At 51.7% G+C, this 24406-nt stretch overlaps 1 protein-coding gene and 1 pseudogene across 4 annotated transcripts in view; both read left to right on the top strand.

Annotated features, from left to right (window-relative positions):
• NPTN (neuroplastin) overlaps positions 1 to 24406 on the top strand; it is a 70589-nt gene that overhangs the window by 41453 nt on the left and 4730 nt on the right. For 2 of the 4 annotated variants that reach the window (XM_075535820.1, XM_075535817.1), the window contains exons 2-6: positions 1759 to 1930; positions 4292 to 4386; positions 13648 to 13761; positions 18558 to 18694; positions 20908 to 21184. In XM_075535820.1, coding sequence (XP_075391935.1) covers positions 1759 to 1930; positions 4292 to 4386; positions 13648 to 13761; positions 18558 to 18694; positions 20908 to 21184 — 795 coding nt within the window. The remainder of the gene's footprint in view (positions 1 to 1758; positions 1931 to 4291; positions 4387 to 13647; positions 13762 to 18557; positions 18695 to 20907; positions 21185 to 24406) is intronic. The other 2 variants (XM_075535818.1, XM_075535819.1) reach the window with 2 other exon arrangements.
• On the top strand, positions 4393 to 13226 carry LOC142430807 (ornithine aminotransferase, mitochondrial pseudogene; annotated as a pseudogene).

Genomic DNA, 24406 nt, shown 5'->3' on the forward strand with positions numbered 1-24406 from the left:
GGGTTCACAGCCATTCTGCTCAACTTCTTACGGCCCAGGGACTTGGCTTCTGTCCAGTGTGTTTTGGAAACCATGGGACACCACTGCGCTAACGTGTCTACATGCATCTGCTTCTGTCTTAGTGGTTGCTCTGCCTCCATTATTTGTACATAGAGACCCTGTTTGGTGTTACCAGTAAGGACTAGTGCTGAATGGAGGATAACACCTGTATTTTTGCCAGAGTTGGAACATAGGTAGAACGGATTCATGGACTGGGCAAACCTGAAGATTTGGCGGGTTCTTTTGGTTGCAAATGTCTTAGACGCTGTTGGCTCTACAGCCAGCACAGTTACATCGATGGAGGGCCCTGGGCATCGCAGCTTCCCAGGGTCCCCCGATGGCCCTGGCTGCTCCCCTTTGCCTTAAGATGAGCAAATCCAGGGGAGGAAGGGAGGGAGGGAGGTCTTCCCCCAGGAGTTTCAGAGTCAGCACTAAACAGCATAAAACCTTCCCAGGTAGCTGTCATGGGGCCCAGGATTGTGGAGAAAAGAATGGGAAATAAAAAGAACTAACTCCTCATTTGGCTGGGGGAAGAGGTTAGCTGAGGCCTCACCTGAGAACTGTTTGAGCAAAGTAGGGAAAGAACCAACCCTGGGAAAAGATTAAAGACAGATAACAAACGTTGAAGACATCTTGACTTAATGGTAGTGATGGCTTTCAAAGTGTATTAAATAAAGGCGAACTTTCTAAAAGTGATGAGTGGGGCGTAAAACGGTCTACTCGATAGGCTATGGTATGTCTGACGGAATGGTCCCAGGTAATCTAGCCCAGGTAGAACCAGGAGGCTGGAGTTACAAACCTTGCACTGGGGTGGAAGGTGGGGGAGGTTCTGGGGTGGGGACAAGGATAGAGAACTCTATTGTCAGATGTGTTTTCTACACTCAGCTTTGTCACTGGTCATAATTGTGGCCTTGAGCTGGGCGTTTCACCTTTGCCACTCCAAAAGAGCAGGGACGCAGTGAACTACAGGACCCACGATGCCAACACACTGCACACTGGGTGTGATGAGCGCAGAATAGAATGTGTTTTCAGGAGCAATTCTGGGAAAATATCTATTGTTTTGTTTGGGGAATATGAATGTACTGGAATCGATAGTTCCTTCAGACTTTTGCCTTGGCAAAATTCAGGAACTGCAACAGGCTTCCAGCGGGAAACTTACCTTTCAGAATTTACACTCATTTTCTGCAGAACTGATGGCCTTGGCCGGTTGACCATAGATGGTTCAGCAGATTTAAATGCACGAACAGCCCTATGTGTTTTATCCAATTATGCCCATGACTGTGCCAAGGCCCAGCAACTCCACAGGGAGCTGATGACTTCCATAACTGATACTGCCTTTGTCTTCAGAACTGCAAGGTGGAGCCTGGTTTTGCTAAACTGCCGCAGAATCGGTTGGTGGGTCTCACATTGTGAAAAGGCGGTATTCAGAGACCTACATGGATTGTTACCAGTGCCAGCACCTGTAATGCTCCCCTTCTCTCACGTCTAGGCCAACTGGTCTTCCAGGCTGTTGTCTGCGCTAGTGGTCATTTGCTTATAATCATTGTGTTTTTTTTCTTTCTCGACTCTCCTCCAAAGTGGTAAAGTGAAATTCCTCATGTGGTCCTGTCTGCCCCCCCTCTTCTTCTAGTCTCCCCCTCCCACCCCCTCCAGCGCTCAGGCCAGGGCTACTGAGGACGGAAGGCTATGGCCCGCTATCACTGTTCACTCTTATTACAGAGCCAAGGATTGTCACCAGTGAGGAGATCACTATTCACAACTTCCCTGCTCCCCCCATCACCCTGCAGTGTAACCTCACCTCCAGCTCTCACACCCTTACACACAGCTATTGGACAAAGAACGGGGCAGAACTGACGGCCACTCGTAAGAATGCCACCAACATGGAGTACAGGTGAGAGGGACCAGCAGCTGTGGGCACGTGGGGTGGGCGGGGTCACAGCTGACATCCCATTTATAATGTTAGCGTGCTCTCTGGGCAGGCCATGAGACGAGTTTGACCGTGGAGAGCCTTAATCAGCGTATCTGTCAAAGCTTTCCTAACGATTCGGATGAGCATTGAGGTTTGGGAACCGCTTACAGAGCATGGAGGACAGGGAGTGTTGTGCTCTGTGTCACAAGGCTAGTCCGTAGGCGGCACAATTAGGCTGTCGGACTCAGTCAGTAGTTTGAGGAATCAGATAGCAATCTGGTGCTGGGACTTTTACGTCATCATCATCGCTCTCCAGGGTGGATTCCGTGGAGAATGACCTTTTAGAAACGTGTGATAGCACCCTTGAATCCCTGGTGGTTCAAACAGTTAAGCACTTGACTACTAACGGACCTGAGAAGTGAGTGGCTGGAGTTCACCCCAAGGCACTGCTAAAGAAAGGCGCTGGGCAGCCTGCTCCCGACAGCCCTGTGGGACCCAGGGTCAGACTCGGTCTGTAAGGGGAAGGACAGATAAGCAGCATTTGAGATCACTAGCAGCATTTGCCCCAGGACACAGTTCAGAAAGGTTAGGAGAGGAGAGAGATGGGGGGTCAGCAGTGTTACATTGTAGGGATTGTAACCGCTGACAGGACACAAATGTGTATGAATTGTTGAATGGAAACTTAGTTGCCCTGTGAACCTTCACTTAATTACACACAAACACAACTAGAAAACCCTAGGAGAGCAGTTCTCCTGGCACACTGGTCAGTGGGAGTTGAAATGAATTCAGTGACCCCACAACAACAGTGCACCGGAGTTGTATCTTAGTTGTGATAATACATTCACAGTGGGGAAAGTGGGTGTGTGGGAACTCTGAAACTTTTCTACAAATCTGAAATGATTCCCAAAGAAAGTTTATTTTAAAATGGACAGTGAACTGTATTGTCACATAGATGAATCTCAAGACACTTTGCTAGTTCAAGAAGGCTCTAGGAAATAGATATAATTTGTGCCTTTCACCATCTGTCAACTTAAGAAAAGAAAAATATTAAGAAACAAACGTCCCCAGGGAGCACATTTCTACTCTTGACATAGATGGGTCCCCATGAATGGGAATCCACTTGGAGTTTTAGATATCATCACCTGATACAGCCTTTGGGAGGGGTTGTTTGCTGTCGGCATTAGCCCGCACCCACAAGATTTGATGCTGACCTTTCAGCTTAGTTTGTCTGGATTGTAGGTGGGTTTAGTGGATCAGCCACTCCTACTTGGCAGGCAGGTGCTGTGTGAGGCCAGAGTACAGAGTGGGCCAGTGTCAGGGTGGCCCATGGGAGCCTGGCCATTTGCATTTCCTACAGCCCTGTCACTGCTGCATGCAGTCGGGATCTCTGCACAGCTCCCCACCTGGACGGGTTCCTGCTGATCCAGTCCTTCATTTGTTCCTTCCCCCTCTGCTGTCTTCGATGCCCCTGGCAGGTGCTGAGTGTAGAATCAAACACCAAACAAACCGTGTCCGCCATCACTGAACTCACAGAAAAGTAATCAAGGACGCAGATAAATGCATGACACGTTGTGATAGGTGCCCTGCTAAACGAGGGAGAGTGTGTGATGACGTTTAGCAAAGGGCTGGGGGAAGGGATTCATGAGCCAGGACCTGGTGGGAAAGAGAGCTGGACAGTGATGACAAGAACGTTCTACGGAAGGGAACAGCTTGTGTGCGGACGCTGAGGCAGGAAGACACTTGGCACCCAGAAAATCTGAAAGGGCACCAGCATCGCCAGAAGGTGGCGAGGGAGGAGGGCTCAGGCCGTGTGCGAGGAGCATTGCGTCTGGCTGCCGTCCCTCTGGCTGAGGCTCTGTCAGCGGACTGCTTTCTTCTTCCTGTCACACTTGGAATCCTGGGAGCGAGAGGGCTCAGGGAAGGGGTACTGTGAACACACAAGGCCGGAAGAGCACGTGTAGCAAAGGAGGTCTGTAGAGAAGGCCAGGGAAAAGGCGTGCTGCTCTTCCGACTCTGGGTTATTCCACTGGAGCCCCCAAGGGAGCCAGTCGGCTTAGAGTACACAGCCCTCGCCTCTGACCGCATGCACATCCACGCTTACTGGTCCTCATAGGCCGCGCATCTGTAGTGTTCCATCTCTGTCTTCTGGCACCCAGAAAGGAGTGAGGCTTTCCTGTGTGGGGACATAAAGGGAGAGGTTCTGCTGTTACGAAAGGGGAGGTGGGCTGGATTCAGGGCAGGGTTTGGAGAGCAGGGTCCCTGGCTGCCCCATCACTGGATTGTTTGTTGTATAATTTGACTTCTCCCAGCCGCCTCACTTGGTTTTTCTTGTCATCCTGACAGGATCGCTAAGCCGAGAGCTGAGGATTCAGGCGAATACCACTGCGTCTATGTCTTTGAAAGTACCACTAAAGCAAATGCCACCATCGAAGTCAAAGGTACAGTCCTGAAGAGCCTGTGGTGTGAGCCCGTCTCCTCCGGAGACGCTGCCTCCGTCTGTGCACCCAGCCTCCAACCTCTTCTTGTTGCGATTGCGAGAGACAGCCGAGCCTGGCGTTCAGTCCCAGCCCATTGTTTACTAGCTGTGTGGCCAGGGCCGAGTTAGTAACTTCTCTATGCTTTCGCCTCATCGTTTGTAAAATAAGCATATCGACAGAGGTGCCCACCGAGGCTGGGTAGGAGGATTAGAGTTAATAGAATAAGTTGAACTGTCCAAGATAGATGTTTTCCGTGTCAGAAATGTTTGGGTAGTGGCATTTTCTTATGGTTCAACTTTAGAGAAGGCTCTTAGAACCAAATCCAAACCTGCTGCTGTCAAATCCATTCTGACTCATAAAGATCATATAGCACAGGGAGACCTGCCCCATGGAGTTTCCAAGGCTGTACACCTTTCTTCAAAAACTGACCACACGTCTTTCTGCCTCAGAGTGGCTGGGGGGGTGGGGAGGGGGTTCTCATTGCCAGACCTTCAGTTAGCAGGCCAGCGCTTCCCCACTGAGCCACCAGCTCCTTGCTCTCAGAGCCGCGCCTTACCACTATGGCTGCACAGGCGTGGCCTCCCCAGTGGGCAGGGTGAACGTGGCTGTTTGGGGTGAGTCATTAGAGTTGGAAGAGACATCCTGCGGGCATCTTTAAGCCTGGCATCTTTAAGATGAGCCTGTGGCCTAAAGTTCCAAGAAAGGCAAAGAGAACTGTAAAAGTTGGAGCTACTTCCCACCATACACACCAGCTTTCCGGTGCCATTCGAAAGAAATGACTGATAAAGCAAGCCTCTAGTGCAGTTACACACCGAGTGTGTGGCAGAACTAGTCAGGAAACTCAGCGTTCTGACCCCTAGGCCAGGGTCCTCTCACTGTTAGCAAGGGACTGAGGGGCGCCCTGCTGCTGTTAGAGGTCAGGCTGAAGAGATGAGTTGGGAAGGACGTTTTCCCTCAGCGCCTAGGGTAGTCCCTAGAATGTGGAAGGATAAATTTAGGAAGAGGGAAGGGAGTCGATAGTAGCTGTTGAGGTCTTGTTTAATGTGATTTGCAAGATTGAAAATGCAGATTCAAGAGAGGCTTAGCTACATTCCGAGTTTATTAAATGAAAACCGTGTCTTTGTGACTGCTCTAACTTGTAAGTTGATGTGGGAACAAGCCAGGGCAGCCTCCTTGAGCTGGCATTTGAGCCTAAAGGCCTGATGGGATTCAGTCATGGTGGGATGCTCACAGTTCACAAATGGCCTGAGAACCTGGGGTTTGATTTTGTCAGTGACTTTTCTTGGGGAGATCCAGGCATATCTGTTTTGAAGAATGCTGTATATGTTCAATATGAGAATGAAGAATGTCAAAAAGCATTTAGTTTCTAAGCCATTGTGTTCGTCTGGGTAAACGGGGGAAACAAATCCACAGAAACTCATGTATAAGAGTTTTATATAATGGGTAAGTGTGCATTAAGAAAGCATCCCAACCCAGTGCTGCCCAAGCCCACAAGTCCAACATTTGCCCATATGTCTGACACCGATCTACAAAGTCTTCCTCCATCTCACAAAACACACGCAATGACGCTGACTGTGGGAGGAAAGCCGAATCAGTGGGCGGGTTATCATCTACGCACCTACAGGGGTCTCCACACGGCTGCTCCAGCACCCAGGGCTGCATCGGTGTAGGTCCATGTGGTTTCTCCCTGGGGATGTCTCGCAGGAAGTCAGTCTTGCCAGCTGAATCAGGAAACTGGCTAAGGCAGCTGCACCCTGGTCCGACTAACAGAAAGCGAGAGACTCGAGAACTACAAAGGCGAGGCTCACTGAGCCATTTATCCCTCCGCCCTTCAATTAACCCCACCTGTGTTTATCGGCCGGGTTGGCACAATAAACCTTATCTCAGCCATCCAGTGCTTTCCCAGCCTGATGAGTGAGGGGGGCACAGTTCACATTCCCTAGGCAACATTTCCTGCCGAACCTTTGGCTAAGTCCTGGAAGAGGAAACAAGATGGGTGAGATCAAAAACAGGCACAAAACCAAGCCCGTTGCCATGGATTGATCCTGACTCACAGCAACCCTAAAGGACAGACAGGGTAGCCCCACAGAGACACACAAACAAGCTGCTGCCACATCTTTCTCCCCAAGAGCCATGGGTGGGACCCAACCACTGACCTTTGGTTAGCAGCCAACCATTGAACCACTGTTGAGTGGCTTCTGACTCATAATGACGGTCTGTACAATAGAATGAAGCACTACCCTGTCCTGCACCATCCTCATGGTCCTCTGGGGGTCTGTGTGTGAGCCCGTTGTTGCAGCGACTGTGTCAGTCCATCTCATCAATAAATCCGTCGTCTTTTGTTGATTCTTTACCGTAGCAAGCAAGAGGCCCTTCTCCAGGGGCTGGTCTTTCCTATAACATGTTGAAAATGTGTGAGCTGAAGACCCACCATCCACCCTTCTCAGGAGCATTCTTTTCAATTTTCTTCACCAACACCATAATTCAAATGCATCGATTCTTCTTCAGCCTTTTTTAGTTATTGTCTAGCTTCCATTTGCAAATGAGTGATTGAAAATACCATGGCTTGGGTCAGCTGTACCTTAGTCCTCGAAGTGACATCTTCAAAGAGGTGGTCTTTTTTTTGGGGGGGGGGGATGGTGCAGCAGTGCAGTATGTTGTTTGCTTTCTTGACTGCTGCTTCCACCGCTGTTGATTGTGGGCCCATATAAAAGAAAATCCTTGATCGCGTCAATCAGTTTATCAGGATGGTGCTCATGGGTCTCACTGAGGATTTGTGTTCTGTGTTGAGTTGTAATTCCTACTGAAGGCTGTAGTATTTCATCTTCAACTCTGAGTGCTTCAAGGACTTCGCTTTCGACAGGCTGGGGTGCCATCTGCACATCACAGGCTGTCAGTGAGGTTCTTCCGAACTTGACGCGGTAGTCTTCCTCATGGACCCCAGTTCCTCAGATTGCTTCCTCTCCTAACAGCTGGAATAGGTGTGGTGAAAGGGTAGCTCTCCTGACTTTAAACCTGGAGGTGCTTCCTGCTCCTGTTTGACCTGTGTGTAGATTCCACAGGAGCACAACAAAACGTTCACATGTGAACCAAAATGTACAAGGGGATACCCCCCAAGCCCCGGGATTGTGCTGGGTGGAGTGGAGTTTTCGCATAGTATGCATTTTTTCCACTAGACAAGTCTCAAGCAACTCGTTTTGAGACTGTGCCCGGTGGTGTCACCTGGGAAGGTTTTTCTCTGGTCACAGTGAATATTTTCCTAAAAGCAGTTCCTCTCAAACCTTGTTTTTTTGTGATGGCCGACTGAAGAGAACAGCGTGCAGCTGTGAAAATTTGTTTGCCGCTCAGGAAAAATGCCGCCGAAACTATTGTGATGTTGAACACAGCTTACAAGGACAGCGCTATGGAAAAACCTCATCTGTCCGCGTGGTTTTCTCATTGCAAAAAGAAGGTGAGGGAGTGGACGTGTGAGTCCGGCGTGCTCCTCTCCTGTCAGGTCCGCGTGCCCTGCACCAGACCCACAACGATGCTCTCCAAACTCGCACCCCTGCAGGCGGCCGCCCTCCTTCGCCGGGGACTTCTCTCTTCAGTGGCCTCTGGCATGTCCGTGGCCACTGAAAAACACCGTCCAGGGCCCTCCGTCCCCCGAGTACATTTTCAAACAGGAATCTAAACACGGAGCACACAACTACCGCCCGCTGCCGGTGGCTCTGGAGAAATGTGTTCACGTCTGGGACGGAGAAGGCAGGAAGTACTTTGACTTCCTGAGTGCCTACAGTGCTGTCAACCAGGGGCACTGTCACCCCAAGATCGTGGACGCCCTGCAAAACCAGGCCGAGAAACTGACCCTGACCTCCAGGGCTACCAAAACCTCCTGCCTATGAACACAGGCATGGAGGCGGGGACACCGCCTGCAAGCTGGCCCGTAAGTGGGGCTACACCGTCCAGGGCATTCTGAAATACAAACAAAGATCATCTTCGCAGCTGGCAACTCCTGAGATCGAACGTTGTCCGCCATTTCCAGCTCCACAGACCCGGGCAGCTATGATGGCTTCAGGCCATTCATGCCAGGTTTGAAATCATTCCCTACAACGACCCGCCAGCTGTGGAGCGTGCTCTTCAGGACCCCAGCGTCGCCGCGTTCATGGTGGAGCCCGTCCAGGGGGAAGCGGGGGTGATATCCCTGAGCCGGGCTGCCTTGCGGGCGGGCACCAACTCTGCACTCAGCACCAGGTTCTGTTCATTGCTGACGAAATACAGACGGGCCTGGCCCGGACTGGCCAGTAGCTGGCGGTTGACCACGAACACGTGAGGCCAGACATAGTGCTTCTGGGCAAGGCCCTCTGCGGGGGCTTGTACCCTGTCTCCACGGTGCTGTGTGATGACGAGGTGATGCTCACCATCAGGCCTGGGGAGCACGGCTCCACCTAGGGCAGGAACCCCCTGGGCTGCCGAGTGGCCATCACCGCCCTGGTGGAAAATGCTGAGGAAATGGGTGCTCTCTTGAGACATGAGCTCACGAAGCTGCCTTCTGATATTGTGACTGCTGTCCGAGGGAAAGGGTTATTGAATGTGATTGTTATCAGAGACCAAAGATTACGACGCCTAGAAGGTCTGCCTCCGACTTCGAGATAACGGGCTCCTGGCCAAGCCGACCCATGGCGACATCATCCGACGCGCCGCCGTGGTGATCAAGGAGGATGAGATCCAGGAGTCCATGGAGCTCATTCACAAGACCATTCTGTCTGAGGCAGTCCCCGCCGCCGGGGCCACTGGGAGCCAGCCAAGGGTCTGCTGTGCGCCCTGTCCTTCCACCCCCACTGTCCCCGCGGACTGCCTTCCTTGCTGTGTGTAGCTCTCAGAGCGGGTGGATCTCGACCTGCACTGGGCTGTGTAGCAGAACCAGGATCTACTGGCACCTGCATCCAGTTCAGTGTCTTCTCCCCTTTGTGCTTGCTGAAGGGAAAGGTAGCCGCCAGCCCTCTCTAATCAAGCCCTTTGCGGATAATTTCTGTGTAATTGTTAGAACTCCTCGGCCGGGACGAGTGTCTTGTCTGTGGACACGGCTTCAGAGCTGAGGCAGGGTGCGTGGTTAAGGTACACTTACGAGGGTGGGTGTCGGTGCATGTAGGTACCAGGATGCAGTCTGTGGACGTTAGTATTTGGAATCACAAAATGTTTAATGTTTGCAAATGACTATTATGTGTTGGGTTAATTTGTTCAAAACAATAACTGTATTTCCAAAGTGTCTTTACTTTTTACATAAAACTTCTATTAAAAATGAAAAAAAAGGTGAAATGTTGACTGATGGCAAACTTCATTTTGGACATCTGTCACTTCCTGAACGGGTCAAAATGTCGATTTGTAGTGCATTTGGAGTTTGTGCCACCAGGTCAATCTGTTAATCAAGCTTTCTAGTCAGTAAAACACGGGCAAACGTCTTTCTGGTGTTCTCTGCGCTCAACCACGATCCATCTGATCCATTTGTGTCAAATCAGTTCTTGGAGATGGTCTCTACGTTCTGGTGCGGTTGACCCCAGGCGGTACTTCAGTTCTCCTGAACGTAACTTGAATTTTCTGCAGCTTCAACTCGATCTTGTATGTGAGCAGTTAGCAGTCTCTTGCATTGGAGACTCCTTGGCATTGTTCTGAGCTTGTCCATTACCACATTCCAAAGGTATCAGTCAGCGTGATTCCTGTGTGGGTTCTCTGTGATGAGGTGCAGCCACTGTTTGTGCTGTTCAGATAGGTGTTAGGGTGCGGGAGCATTCTTTCATGTGAGGTGTGGTTTCGTTTCTGGCACCAAATTGTGAAGTTTGAACAGTAGTCGTATTAAGCAGTATTGGTTCTAGAGTTTGGATGCTGTCCTGCCTCTCTCAAAGCATTGTGCTTCAGGACGATGTCTCCCATCCCTGGCCTAGTCGGCCATATGACTGATTCAGAATGACCCCAAGAACTATTTGATAGAGGCACGGCACGGGTCTTGACTAATTTGAATCATGATTGATTTGGAATTCATGATTCCTAGGCAGCACCTTCAGGAGTGGAATCGGGTGTTTTTCCCATAGGACTGGCTACTGGAGTTGGTGGGCTTCATTAGGCCCAGGGGCATCTTTTTGCATATTGTCTTTAGCAGCTCTGAAGTGCTGGTCAAGCTGGGCAGAGGACAGGAGGCTGCGGACAGAAGTGTGTTCATAGGCAGCACCAGCTCACGTGCCATGTGCTTCCTGTGCACTGTGCCCGGATACTGCAGGGCAGGTGGTGGCATAGCTGTGGCCTTGAGAGAATTTAGCCCTAAAACATACTCTGGGATCAGTTTGGACAATTCTGTTAACAAGAAAACTCATAAGGAGTGCCAGTCTTTCCTTCCTCCTCCTGACTCCTGAGATCTGTGGAAGTTTAGAAATGTTTGCCAAGAACATAGTCCACACAATCCCTGCACCCAAACCAGCTCCCGTTGGTGGCTGAAGTACAAAAGCCAGCCTTGCAGTTAGTGTGTGTGCTGTGGGGTAGGTGTTGAGCTGCCAACTATGAGGTGGCGGGTTCCAACCCACCAGCTGCTCTGTAGGAACAAAATGAGGCTCTTTGTTTTGTAAAGAACAGCCTGGGAAAGCCTAGAGAGGGTTGCTATGAGTCAGAATCATGTTGATGGTATGGGGGAAGAGCGTGTGTGAATTCCTCTGACTTTACCTTTAATCTCTCTCCCTCAGTGCTTCCAGGGTGGGGGTGGGAGAGTGACTTTCTTTTCATAGATACAGTGATTTGAGCAATCTGCTGAGTAATAGGGAGGACATGGTAGACTAGAAAAGAAATCCAGGGCATATAAGTAACCTCTTTGCTGAAAGAAATCTCTGATAATTTTCCTCATTTGTGGTTTTAACTGAAGTAGAGCCTCAAAAAAACCCCAAAAAAACCCTTCACAACTCATAGTGACCCAATGTAGGGTTTTCAAGGCTGTAAATCTTTTAGAGAGCAGACAGTCTTGTCGTTCTGGCTTGGAGCCTCTTGTGGGTTCGCACCTTGAACTACTGACCTACTTGACCTTGCTCTTAGTAGGCCAACATTTACCCAGCAGTGCCACCAGGGTGCCTTGGGACATTGTAGTTCAGACCATACAAACTTTTTTTTAAAGCACACTTACTATACACTCAGCCCTTTCCTTTTGAGCCTGTGTTTTGGTGCAGTTCAGAACCTCTGGGATGCTGTTTGGACTCGGTGTTGTAGATGAATGAGGGGACCAGGCATTGTCGTCGCATTAGCCAGTCTTGAGTTACCTGTGGATTACCAAAGAAGGCTGAGGGCTGCGGGCTGCATTGGTCTGGGAATAACTCCGAGGCAACAGGACTTTTCCCTCCAACCCACAGATTCCTGTCCAGAGAGCCTTGCCGTTGGTTTGCTCTGGATGCACAGGGAAGGGCAGGCCTGCATTTGGAGGACAGTTCCTCGGGGAGAGTAGAGTCTCTGAAGGACAAGAATGAGGCAGGGTGTAAGCAGGAACATACGGTTACTGTTGAAGTTTACATTGTGACTAAAGAGCCTTGGTGGCGCTGCGGGTTAGGCATTGGGCTGATAACCACAAGATCAGTGGTTCATACCCACCAACCCATGAGAGAAAGATGAAGCTTTCTGCTTCCGCAGGAGCCCACGGGAGCAGTCTCTTCTGCCCTTTGGGGTTGCTATGAGTCGGAGTCACATGACGGCTGGCTATTGGGTTTGGGGCAGGTGACCAGAGCAGATGCTGGAGAGCAGATGCTGGAGGTGAAAGATGGAGCTGGGTTGTCCAGGAGGAGGAGCCACACTAGCTAGGCCGCTGTTCCCTGCAGGCCCAGCTTGCCTGGGGGCCAGCTCACAGAACTCTCTTGTCCCCAGTTCTGTTAGTCTTCTGGAGATAAGCACCCCTTATCAAAGGGAATTTGGGAATGATAGGTGCTAAATTGTCTTATCTCTGTAATTCTTTAATCCTCTGGGTTAGTCTGGGTAGACCAGAGAAACAAGTCCACAGAAACTCATGTATAAGAGAGAATTTTATATATAGGGTAAATGTATACTCAGAAAGCATCCCAACCTAGTCCAGTCCAAGCCTATATGTCTAACACCTATCTACAAAGTCCTTCTCAAACACTCTCTCTCTCACACACACACACACACACACACACACACATATATGATGCCAAATGCAGGAGGATCCCAGGCCAGTGGGTAGGAAGTCTTCGAATCCAGTGGTGGTGTGAGTCTCTCAGCGCTGACAGGGGTCTCCATGCAGCTTCTCCCACACCCAGGGCTGCCTCAGGGTAGGTCCATGTGGCTTCTCCCCAGAGATGTCTCGCAGGAAGTGAGCCCTGCCAGCTGAGGCAGCCGCACACTGTGCGACCATCAGAGAACAAGAGACCCGAGAACTAGAAAGGTGAGACTCACCGAGCCAGTTAGCTCTCCGCCCTTCAATTACTTCCACGTGTGTTTATGGGCCAGGTTGGCACAATCAGCCTTAACTGTCCCATCCTCCTCCTGCTTACTCCCTCCCTCTGCCCTTCCTTCTTTTTGTAACATTTTAAAAAAGGTACTTTAAAAGAAAATGCCTTTGTAATTGAAAAGTTAAAAGAGAAACTCGCTCTGTGGACTTCCCAGGCCTGACCCCATCCCTCGGAAGCCAGGAGCAGGCTTGTGGCTGTTTGTAGGAGAGGGTCTGGCATCCACAGCGGATCTGCAGTTCTCTTTGCCCTCCTTGGGACTTTAGGCCACAGGCTCATCTTAAAGATGCCAGGCTTAAAGATGCCCGCAGGATGTCTCTTCCAACTCTAATGACTCACCCCAAACAGCCACGTTCACCCTGCCCACTGGGGAGGCCACGCCTGTGCAGCCATAGTGGTAAGGCGCGCTCTGAGAGCAAGGAGCTGGCGGCTCAGTGGGAAGCGCTGGCCTGCTAACTGAAGGTCTGGCAATGAGAACCCCCTCCCCACCCCCCAGCCGCTCCGAGACAGAAAGACGTGGCGGTCAGTTTTTGAAAAAAAGGTGTACAGCCTTGGCAACCATGGGGCAGGGCTCACCTGTCCTCTGTGGGCTTCGAAGGGATGTGGGAGCGACGTTCAGACTGGCTGAGATGGAATGTGTGGTGACGGCAGCACCTTCCACTTGGGGGCTGTTCGGGGCTCAGGCTCCTTGGCCAGGCAGGGAAGGCTGTTAGTATAAAAGGTGGGATAGAGGTTGTGGCACTCTTTATTTCAGAACCGATGGCAAAGCTGGTTGGGACTCCAAACTGCCACCACTTGAGAAGCCCTGGAGAGCCTCCATCTATAGAAGGCAGTGCCAAGCCCAGACTGCTCCTGTCTCCATCACCAAGTGAGAGGGAGCCAGCCTCCTGCCCACTCCATCTCTGCATGCCCTCTGGGGCCTGCCCTTTGGCTAACCATAAATCCTGACTCTCACCTGTGCCTTTAGCTCAACCTTCCTTTGGGCTACAATGCAGTGTCTCTGGGATTTGATAAGTTGCTCAGAGTTGACAAAGAGACCGTGAGACTGACGGACAGTACCTTTAAGGATGGCTTTCCATGAAAAACTTCCCGAGGTGACATAGAAGCCCTGGTGTCTTGGTGGGTACGTGATAGGCTGCGAGTCACCTGCGAAAAAATGTATACTCTTGCAAAGACTTACCGTTTCTGAAACCCACAGCGGCAGCTCCCCTCTGTCCTGTAGGGTCACTGGGAATGCGAGTTGACTCCACAGCACTGGGTTTGGTTTGGAGTTTGAGGGAATGAGCTTGCTTTGAAAGTCAACATCAAACAAGCAGGCTGTGGTGGCGGCGCCTCCCTGCACCCGGCAACTTTGTTCTGTTGAACCTTCGTGCCTGTCAGCATCCTGTGAGCGCCTCTCTGGTTGCCAAGGTGGCACTCTTAGAGCCTTGGCCTGCAGAGCAGCTGGATGGGAGTAGGTGGGGCCGCAGAGGAGACAGAGGCATGACTTTTGTCCTCAGCCAAAGGCCTAGGCTGCCCAGGTGAGCCAGGTGCCAGTGGGTGCAGACTCAGGGACTCCTCTGTTGCCATTAAGCTACGACAAGGACAGAAGGATGCCCATGAAAGGAAATGATTAGAGTATGTGGCCAATGAGGCCAAGAGAGTTTATTTTCAAGTGGGTCGATGATCTCTTCTCAGACCCCTCTGCCCTTCCTCACTGTGCCCCTGAGAGGCAAAGGGAAGGCAGGAGTGGATGGCTGTCCTGTCTCCTCTAGCAGTGCCGCTTTGGACCCATTCTGTAGACCTGCTTTCAGGCCAGTAGGACGTGGCCAAGCGGTCCCTAGTTGAACCATGCGAGGCACTGAGATCAGCCATTGATTGGTGTAATTTGACCTAATTAAACTTGCTGGAGTCACAAACCACTCCTTTTTGTATCAGCAGTGTGTAGAGGGCTCCTAATAAGCAGAACTGATTTCTTAGAACTGATTGTGTCTAAACCTTAAGCTTGCCCTTCCCTTGCCCGCTCAGTTTAAATGTTTGCTTTGGACCCTGAGTACCAGGTGTTAAACTGATATAAAACTCAAAGCAAATCCCCTGCCACCGAGTCACTGCTGACTCACTGCAGCCTCACGGCGTTTCCGAGATTGCGACTCTGTACAGGAACATCCAGTCTCCTCTTTCTCCTGTGGAGTTGCTGGTGGGTTTGAACCACCAACCCTGCAGTTAGTTTGTAAAAGTGAAAACACAAATTAGTAAAGGGGTTTTAAATGGCCTACTTCAGGCTCCCCAGTTGGTGAGTGACAGAAACCCCAAAGCTCTTTTCTTGACACTGTGTGCAGTAAGCTCGAGCCTTCCGTCCGCCCCCACTTTGGTAGAGGGTGTCCTGGTCCACCTGCAAGGAAAGTCTGCTCCGTGTGATGCTCCCTGACCTGCGCCGCCGAGTGTCAGTTCTGTGAACCCTGCTCCAGTTTGATCTCCCCTCTCCTCCCTCGTTGACAGACCTACAAAAAGCAGAGCCTCTGGAGGCAGACAGTGGGATCCTAGCTTTACCATCTATGAGCAGTGGAATTTCAGATTTTAAATAGCTTTGCCACGTCTATAAAAACGGGGTCACCGTTTCCTCCTTGGGCAGTGCATTTGTTATTAGCTGCTGCAGAGTTAGCATGCCCCAGCCAGTGTTTAGCACCTCGGCGTCTGTGGGTCAGGAGCCAGGGAGCAGTGTCTCTCATGAGATTCCCATCCAGGCTGAGGGAGGTTTGCTTCCAAGAGAGCTCACTCCTCTGGCTGTGGGCAGGTTATCTCCATGCCTCACCGTGTGCGCCCCTCCGCAGCACGGAGGGTCCCTGCAGCCTGGTAGCTAACCTCCCCGGGCAAGCCATCGAGAGAGACAGCAGGGAAACGTCCAAGTGGCTGTAGGGGCCAGTCTCCAAAGTCACGGACCTTTCATCCTGCTTTGTTCCGGAGACCCATGAAGTCCAGTCTGCACTCTGTGCGAGGGACCTGAGGTGCCACCCCCTGAGGGAAAGGTTATCAAAGGCCATGGGGACTTGTGTGACTCGGCACCTCAAGGGCAGCCTCTCACCAGCCTCTGAGTGCTCTGAGAATTCCGTTGCGCATCTTCCTTCCTATGTGGCCCTGCCCTGCTCCGAAGCGGGTGGGACAGGGGCAGACGGTCTCATGATCAGTGACCAGAAAGGGTAACAAGAAGTAAGAATTGTTCCATTGACCAAAGGCTAAAGTGGTCGTTGGTATAACCATTCCAGCAGGGGTCGGGCGATTTGGCTGGTGCTACTTCAGCCCCCTAGTGATGCCCCAAGGGTAGCTAGAGCTCTGGGTGCATTCTGTGTGGAGCTGCTTACCTCAAGATCAGTAGTGCGAAACCGCCTGCTGAGTTCTGCCCCCCTAAAGATCACAGTCTTTGGAAACCCACGAGGTAGCTCTCCTCTGTCCTATGGGGTCGCTCAGAGTCCCAGTCGACTTGATGGCAGTGAGTGCGGTTTGGAGCAAGGTGAAATAGGGCCTACTTCACAGTCCATCGGGTCAAGGGGATATTTCTAAACTGAAAAGATAAGGGAAAAGCAGCTCACCCTCCAAACGGGGCAGCCCAGTGGGGTGGGGTTAGCCACGCTCCTGGGTGGAAGGGCTTGTTTCCGCACATAACCGCCTCGGAGGCCGGGCTCTCATCTCTGTGGAGTACCAGACTGAGGGAAGAAAGAGATCTTGTCCTCCTGGAGTCGGGGTCTCTGAGAAGATGCATTGTAGGGGCTGCGGAGCCGTGTGCTAAGCCCACGGGTCGCTTCTGAGGCAGGTGGTTCTAATGTGTCCTCTTGGGGATGAGTTCCCAAAGCAAAAGCCGCTCTTCTGCTTGTCACCATCCTATTGGAACTAGCCAAAAAACGGGGCCAGCGTGGATGTTCTCTTTGAGGGGAAAAGAGCGTGAAAATGAAAATAGTAAGCTTCTAAATTTGTATAAATTTGTCACCCTGACCTGCCCTCTGGCCAACTTCACTTGGACGTTAAATAAGGATCTAAAAGTTAGCATGTCTGAGACCTCATCTGAGATTTACCACGTCCACTGCTCTAGGTGGAATGGTCTTGTTTCCTTTGCAGTGATGCTAAAGGCCACCTCCTCCGAAAGGCCTTTCCCAGCCAGGCGCTATGTGGTCGGCGCTCAGCACGCTCCTCCAATGAATGAAACACACGGAGAGGCAGCCTGCAATGGTTCTTCTGCTGCTCGCACCCCCTTTCTCATCCATGCTGCTGTCTTGGGGAGTGTGTGGCCACCGAGCTTGCTCTGTGACGTCCAAGGCAGAGCGGCCAGGCCAGACATTCGGTTTAAGAAGTGGTCCGCGTGTGGGAAAAGTCTGGCTTGGTGGGAACAACATGAAGCCAGGTTGACCCACTTCCTTCTTGTGGAGTGAAGAATTTTGCTTTGGGAAACAACGTGTGCAACACCACGACTTTATCTAATAAAGACCCTCCCCCTTAGTGGTACTTAGCAGGCCCCAGTGTGGCGTGGCTGTTGGTGGAGGTGGTGTGAGGTCACACCCATCCCAGTAGGACCTTTGCTTGTTTCTGAACCCGAGAAATGCCAAGGCAATCAAAGCGGGTAGATAGAGAATCAGTGATACGATATATGGCTTAATTAGACAAGCTTTTATTGTAGTCACAAACTCGGGAAGGCTGACGGAGGCAAGAATTCGCTCCATGTCGTGGTGGGTGTAGAGCTGATGCACAGAATCGTTACAGAACCTTCAGAGCTGGAATTTGGACAAAACTTATTGATTCTCTTTCTGACTTGGCTAATAAAATGCTGCCTACCTTTCTTGGAGTTTTATTGCTTTCAGATTACTGTAACTGGTGGAAAATAGAGTTAAGAGAAAAGAAGGTTCCAGTCAAAGAATTTGCCGTATCCCAGGCTTCCTGGATCCTTGAACCGGGTCCACTTTCCAGACCACGGGTGTGGTTTATTTCTCTGTCGGTGAGGCCCTAACAGCAGAAAGTTCGCCACGATTTGGTTCCCTGCAATGTTGCCTATGCAGCTGTCTGCGTCCCATCGTTCAGCTGTTAACATCAACCCCCTCTGGGCCCCTGTTGGATCTCCTCGCCCCTTGCAAAGACCGTGCTCCTGGGGTAGTCTCTCTCATGACTTGATAAGCTTTCGTCACGGAGGAGGTCTGTCCAGTGGCATCTTAGGTATTGTTTTTACAGTCAGTGCTAAGGACTTGATTCTAGGCGTTCATTTCAGAGATCTCGCTTTTTCTGAAGGAAGCATGTGACAGCTGACCCCACCCACAAGCATTGTTAGTGCAGATGTTTTAAGGAAGAAAAAAAGCAACTTGACTGATAGTGGAGCAGTAGTTGTTTGCATTGCCCCTAATTCAAGGCGAGCTTATTAATTTAGGGCACATGGGCCTGCACCCTCTCCCAGCCCATCATTGGGACCTCCTGCGTTAAAATGCCCTGGCGGTGTCTTGGGCTGCGTGGGCGGGGCTTGGGGCAGGGGGTCAGAGCTGTAGTTGGTTGCATTCCCGATTGTGACCCAAAATGCTTTTTCCCCAAGTTGAAGATGGGGACGGCCCTAAAGTCTGACTACAGTAGCACGCCAGGACAGCAGGTGGGGCCTCTGGATATCCAGGTTGAAATCTGGCAGCCTCAGTAACTGTTGAACACGCTTCCTCCCAGCCATTCCCGAAATCACCGGCCACAAGCGGAGCGAGAACAAAAACGAAGGGCAGGACGCCATGATGTACTGCAAGTCGGTTGGGTACCCCCACCCGGAGTGGGTGTGGCTAAAGAAGGAGAGCGACGGCGGCATCTCGGTGAGTAGGCGGCCAGGCCTGGCTCTCTGTGCCCTTTGCCGGGCCTGCCCCACCCTTGGGCGTGTGCTTTGCTTCCTGGAGCCCGTTGGCAGTCTCTGTTCCGCAGGGACCCCTGTGAAGGGGTTTGTCAAAGCTGTCAGTCTTTTAGGGAGCAGATTGCCTGCCTTCAGGACATTGGATGAGCTAAGCTTAAACTTGTACTATTCTGTTTGTCCTGGAGAAAAACTGTTGGAGACGTCTTCATGAGGCTCTCTGGGGTGTTGTTTGTTTGTTGTTGTTTTTTTTGGGACTGTTTTTTTTGAGAAGACAAGGCACTTGGCTGAGGGCAGTTAATTTATTCCACATTTTGTTTTTAAAATCCCGGGACCATTGTTCTTTGCACCTCATTATGTCTCAGTAATAAAAGTGCCCAGGAGCTGACCGGCCCGCCATGGCAGGGATGGCTGGATTCAGCGGTCTGTTGGTCTGGGAGGAGAGATGAAGTGGCTGGGGGTTCACTTTACAGGGCAGCCGTGCATCTGGTCAGTGTGTGTCTTCTACGGCGCTGTGAGGAGGAAGCGCCTCTGTCTCCAGCGCCTCGAGTTCCTGCTGAGGCCGCCTGGGCAGTTTCATCTTCCCTCTTCTTCTCTTGCCTGCAAGCTCTTCCATTACTTGTTGCATTTTGAAAACCATTTAAAATCCGGCATTATTAATTTGCCTTTAGTTTTGAGTGAATGTGTCATTTTGGTGGAGAAAATTTTGAAGTGCCTTTGAAAGCCAACTTGTTGCCTCTGCTGAAACTCACGGAGTGCTGAGATGGGCTGCCACCGTAGGGCACAAGGACGACGCCCTGGCCGTATTGATTGGACTGAGGGAGGAGATGGCAGTCTGGCATGGGGTGGCTTTCAGAAGCTGCCACTGAGGGCTCGATGACCCCGGTCACCTACACCTGTGAGCAGCAGCCACAAGTTATGAGCAGGTCATGCAGGGTTTAGACAAGGTTACAACTTGGCACGCCCGAGAGTTGACACTTCACGAGATGACTGGTCTTGCAGGTTCCCCGTTCCCCAGCGCAGCCCTGTGCAGAGTGCTGTGCGTGAGCCCTCAAGATTCAAGCCTTTCTCCTCGTCCCTCTGAGCCAGTGGCTCTGCCCTCTGGGGTGCCACTGAAACTCCTCCTGGCAAAACTCACACCTCCCCAGACGAAAGGCTGGTGGACGCTGTGGCAAGATCCTGCCTGGGGCTCGGCTTCTCTGCCCACCCTCTCCTTGCTGACAGCCCGTTGTTGAAGGTGTTGTCCTACACGTCTCCCAGGAAACCCATGCTCCTCGTGCATCCCAGCTCCTGCTGCCCGGAGGGGAGGGTGGAGACTCAGTGCCCTCACACATGCCAGACACACCCAGCCTGCTTGGCAGCTCCCCCCTCTCCATCTCGGCCAAGGGTGGGATCCTTCTGCAAAGGGCCAGCTCTGGTCCTTCACTAGGTGCCCTCAGGCCTCTGGACAAAGCCCCCTACTGGGGGCTGCTTGACATGCTCTGTACTGACCCCTTTGGGGGGGGGGACGGTTCCCTCCTGATATCACACACCTTGTCCGTTTTTGTGTCGTGTTTCTTCCTGTCTCACCTACTCCTTAGTGTTGGATATAAAACAAGTAGCACACATTGGTAAATATTGATTGATTTAATGAATTAAATTCTATCAACCTTAGTGCCATGGAAGAGACATTTCAGATTTCTCCCATTCTTGACTAGGGACACATTCTTAGCGCTGCTTCTGGAGGAAGTTTAAGGAGCCTTCTAGAACTCACTCAGCCTAAAGGAAGAAGTGTTGCTGGCTGCAAAGTCATCCGAGAGGCCTAAGGTCACCAGCCACACCTGGCAATGGAGGCCTGCTGCTTCCCTCCCCTCCCCTCCCCTCCCCTCCCCTATCCTCTTCCTGCTAGTTTCTGACCTGGCCACAGCCTTTCCCACACCTGTAGGCAGTCAGCCTGTCACTGACTCTGTGGAAGAGAGAGCCTGAGGGCCACGCTAGAGGCAGCATTGGCCTTGGAAAAGTCGCTGGTGAAATGCTTGACATTCCTTGGGCCAAGATGCTTGTTGTGCTGGATCAGTGCTAACTAGCCAGTGTTCCCTTGCCCCAGCCAGACCCCTGCTCAGAATGCCAAGCAGCCCCGCGTGGGCTCTGCTGGCTGCTTGGTCTAACCCATCTTGTGTGCTTTCCCCTTTTCTGTCCAAGCAGGACATTAATAATGCCTCCGGCCGCTTTTTCATCATCAACAAGGAAAATTACACTGAGCTGAACATTGTGAACCTCCACATCACAGAAGACCCTGGTGAATATTTGTGTAATGCCACCAACTCCATTGGCTTCGACTCCGTGGTCACCATCCTCAGGGTACGAAGCCACCTGGCCCCACTCTGGCCTTTTTTGGGCATCCTGGCCGAAATCATCATCCTCGTGGTGATCATCGTTGTGTATGAGAAGAGGAAGCGGCCCGACGAGGTTCCCGACGGTAAGGGCCCACACAAACTCGCTCCGATGTTGGGGTTGGCTCCTTGGCGTGGTGTCCAAGCACCCAGAGGACTGAGAGGGCGCTGGGATTCAGTCCAAAATGGAGAGAAGAAAAACTCTTAGAAACTACTACTCACCTCCCCACTCTCAAGACTGTTTCCCGTCTAACTGATTTTGCCCCTTCCTTTTGGGCCTTCTCAAATCCCAGCTGGCCGCCCTTCAGGCCCCAAGGGGGGAATAGCAGCCGTCCTCTCTGTGTTCAGCTCTGTCCTGCGACACAGATCATCAGGCAGAGAATCCAAGTCAAGCCTAGAAGCCACCCCAGGAAAGGCAGGACACCTGGCCTTTCAGGCACATTGAAGGTATCCAGGTGGTTGCCACGTGGTTGCCTGGTGGCGCCCCTTGAGGGAACTGTCTCCTCCGACAGTTCTCAGGCCCTGGGGCGATCCAGCCTGTGATCCTCCTTGGTTCACTTCTTCTGGAAGGGTCTAAGGCTCCTTCTTGGGTTTTTATTCTGTTTCCCAGAGAAGAGTGGTGGCAGGTGGCTAACATAACGGCCTGCCCAGTGGAAGACGAAGCTAGCTAAGGCTACGCCGCTCTGCCCCCTGCCCAGCCTGGCCTAGGACTGGAGAGGGTGGCTTACCTCAGTGCACCCGAGAGCAGTGGAAGCCGACTGGCTGCTGACGGGGTTGCTGACGATCGTCCGACAGCTCTGGGCTTGTGCTGCTCAACTCTGGCACCAGAGCCTGTTCCCGAGTTGTCTGGGTCGTGTGCTAGGGACCCAGGACCACAGCGCCCGGCCGGCCTGCCGCCATACTAAGGAGGCATGCCAGTGCCTTTAGTCCCTCAAGGGCAATGGCTGCTTCCCTACTCTCTTAGCAACTCCAAAATCTCCTTGCCTACATTAAGCCAAGTAGCATCATGGGGGGTTCCAGCGGAGGGTTGGGGGTGGGGGTCAGGAAGCAGGGGCCTCTTCAGGGAGTGGCTGGTGTGCTCCAGCATAGGCGTGGGCCCATGGTATGTCCTTCCCCTCTAGGTGGATGGAGCAGCTTCTCTATGACATCCCTAGCCCTCTTCCTCTCCCTGCTCAAGTGAAGCAGGCCTGCATTTAGACCAGAGAGCAAGCGGAGAATTGCCTATTGTTGGTGTGTTTCAGCTTGGCTCGTGGGGCGCACTTAGGCCTTACTCCCTAAAAGGCCTTCTCACCCGTCCATGTGCTGTTGCTTTGTGCAGCATCACTGCCCTCGCCCTGCCCTCTAGAGAGGAGAGACTGAGAGTCCCGTAGGAGGAGGCGGAAGTGGACCCCACAGCCTGCCTTCTGTGCTTTGAGATAAGGCTGGCCACTCCGCTCACTGCCGAGCCCCACGTTGACTTAGAACGTATTCCTTGTCCAAAGCCACCTGGCTTCTCAGGTGCTGGAGCCCAGCGGGGGGGGGGGGGTGGTGGTGGTGGGGTGGTGGAAGGCACTCTGGGTTGGTGTGAGGAATGAATGGCTAGCATTGGCTGCCTTCCCCAGTGGAGCCCCAAGCCCAGGGAAGCAGAGACCTGTTTTCCTGCATGCTCCTTGGTTCGGAAGCCAGGCAGGGACCAGCTGTTGTGGGAGACATCATTGGCCAGCTGTTCCCTCCTGCCTCCTAGAGGGTCGAGCCCTTTTAAGGTAAACCATCTTAGCCAGTGCAGGAGCTCTGGGAAGAGGCGTCCACGGGGTCGATGCAAAATGAAAGTGCCTTGCTGTAGCCCCTTGAAAGAATTCCATATTGCAAGCAACTCTCCCCACCCCCAATTTGTAAATGTTGAATTGGGGTGAACAGTAAGGGGTGCTGGAACCCCTGCAGTGCTGCTCCTTTCCTGACATCCCTGTGGTGCAGCATTCCCAGTCAGGAACACCCCCCCCCCGCTGGGTCTGTACCTTTCTCGAAAATCCCTCCTGCCCCTGCCCCATCCTCCCAGGCCCCATGAGTTCTGTGGTCTCGCCCTCCTCCCTTGGTCAGCCTCACAATGAGGACAAGCTGCCTTCCCATAAGCCCCTCCCTCCTCAAGTCCACTTGCAAATGTCTGTGTGCACACACTCTGTTTAGAATGAATGAAGATGGAGATGGAATGCTCATTGGCATTTTAGAGCCAATGAATTGTCACCTTTCAACTTTTTGGTGGCCCTGTGCTGGCTAATTTATGCACTTAGGGTAATGGGAATTTATATATATATATTTTAAATAATACCGACATGTGTATTCTCTGCCAAAGAAGTACTTTATTATCAAGATAGACCTAGGGTTTATTTCAGACTCAAGGCATTTTCTTTCTTTCAAGAGCTCACGGTATTCACATTTGGGGCCATCTGTGAGTTCTTGCTAGCTTAGCCCCGCAGTCAAAGAATGAAACAGTGCATTTGTGTAGTGTGCCCTCTGAGTGTGGATTGCTTCCTCCCCTACGAAGGAGGCTGGGTTCATTCACATGTCCCACTAGAAGCAATAGTTCTTTTTCAGTTTCTCACAGAAAAGAGTTTGGGTTAAGGCTTACTTGCGTCCTGCAAACAGAAGCCCCGATCTAAAACTTGACCCACTGCGTTTACCCAGGGAGCCATCTGCCTGTGCTCTCTGAGAAAGAGTAGGTCAAGCTACCATGCCTGGCGCCTTCTAGCCCTCTGACAGCGGATATGCATGGACCCCTTCTGGGCTGGCTCCTGCCAACTGAACTGAATCGCTTGAACCCTGAGGAAGAATCATGGAGGGGGACTGGAAAGCCCAGTGGTTGAGAAGACATTTGGGTCATTCTCAGGGGCCTGAGGCACCCTGATTGCAAGTTGGGGTATGAATTAGGCAGCTCATCATAAGGGCAGTCGTTCAAATCCATCAGGTCTCCCTGGGAGATAGATGAGACTTTCTGCTCCTTTAAAGACTTTGAATTCTAGAAACCCACAGGGGCAGCTGCTCTCTGTCTTACAGGGTCGCAGTGAGTCAGGGTTGACTTGATGGCAGGAGTTTTGGAGGTTGCTTTGGAAATGGCCTTGATACAAGCTTTCAGACACATTAGAATTAATAGGGAATCTAATGTTCCAGACTCTTAGCTGGTCAAAACAATTGGACACTATGAATGACACCACAGATATGTGCACCTGCACGCACGTGTACACACACACACACACACACACAGAGCTAGGTGTGTAACATGTTCTCAGATAGAGAAAATACATTAGGACTGAAAAGAAAGTAACCTTTCGTCT

The sequence above is a fragment of the Tenrec ecaudatus genome, chromosome 17, assembly GCF_050624435.1.
Source record: "Tenrec ecaudatus isolate mTenEca1 chromosome 17, mTenEca1.hap1, whole genome shotgun sequence".
Classification (NCBI taxonomy): domain Eukaryota; kingdom Metazoa; phylum Chordata; class Mammalia; order Afrosoricida; family Tenrecidae; genus Tenrec; species Tenrec ecaudatus.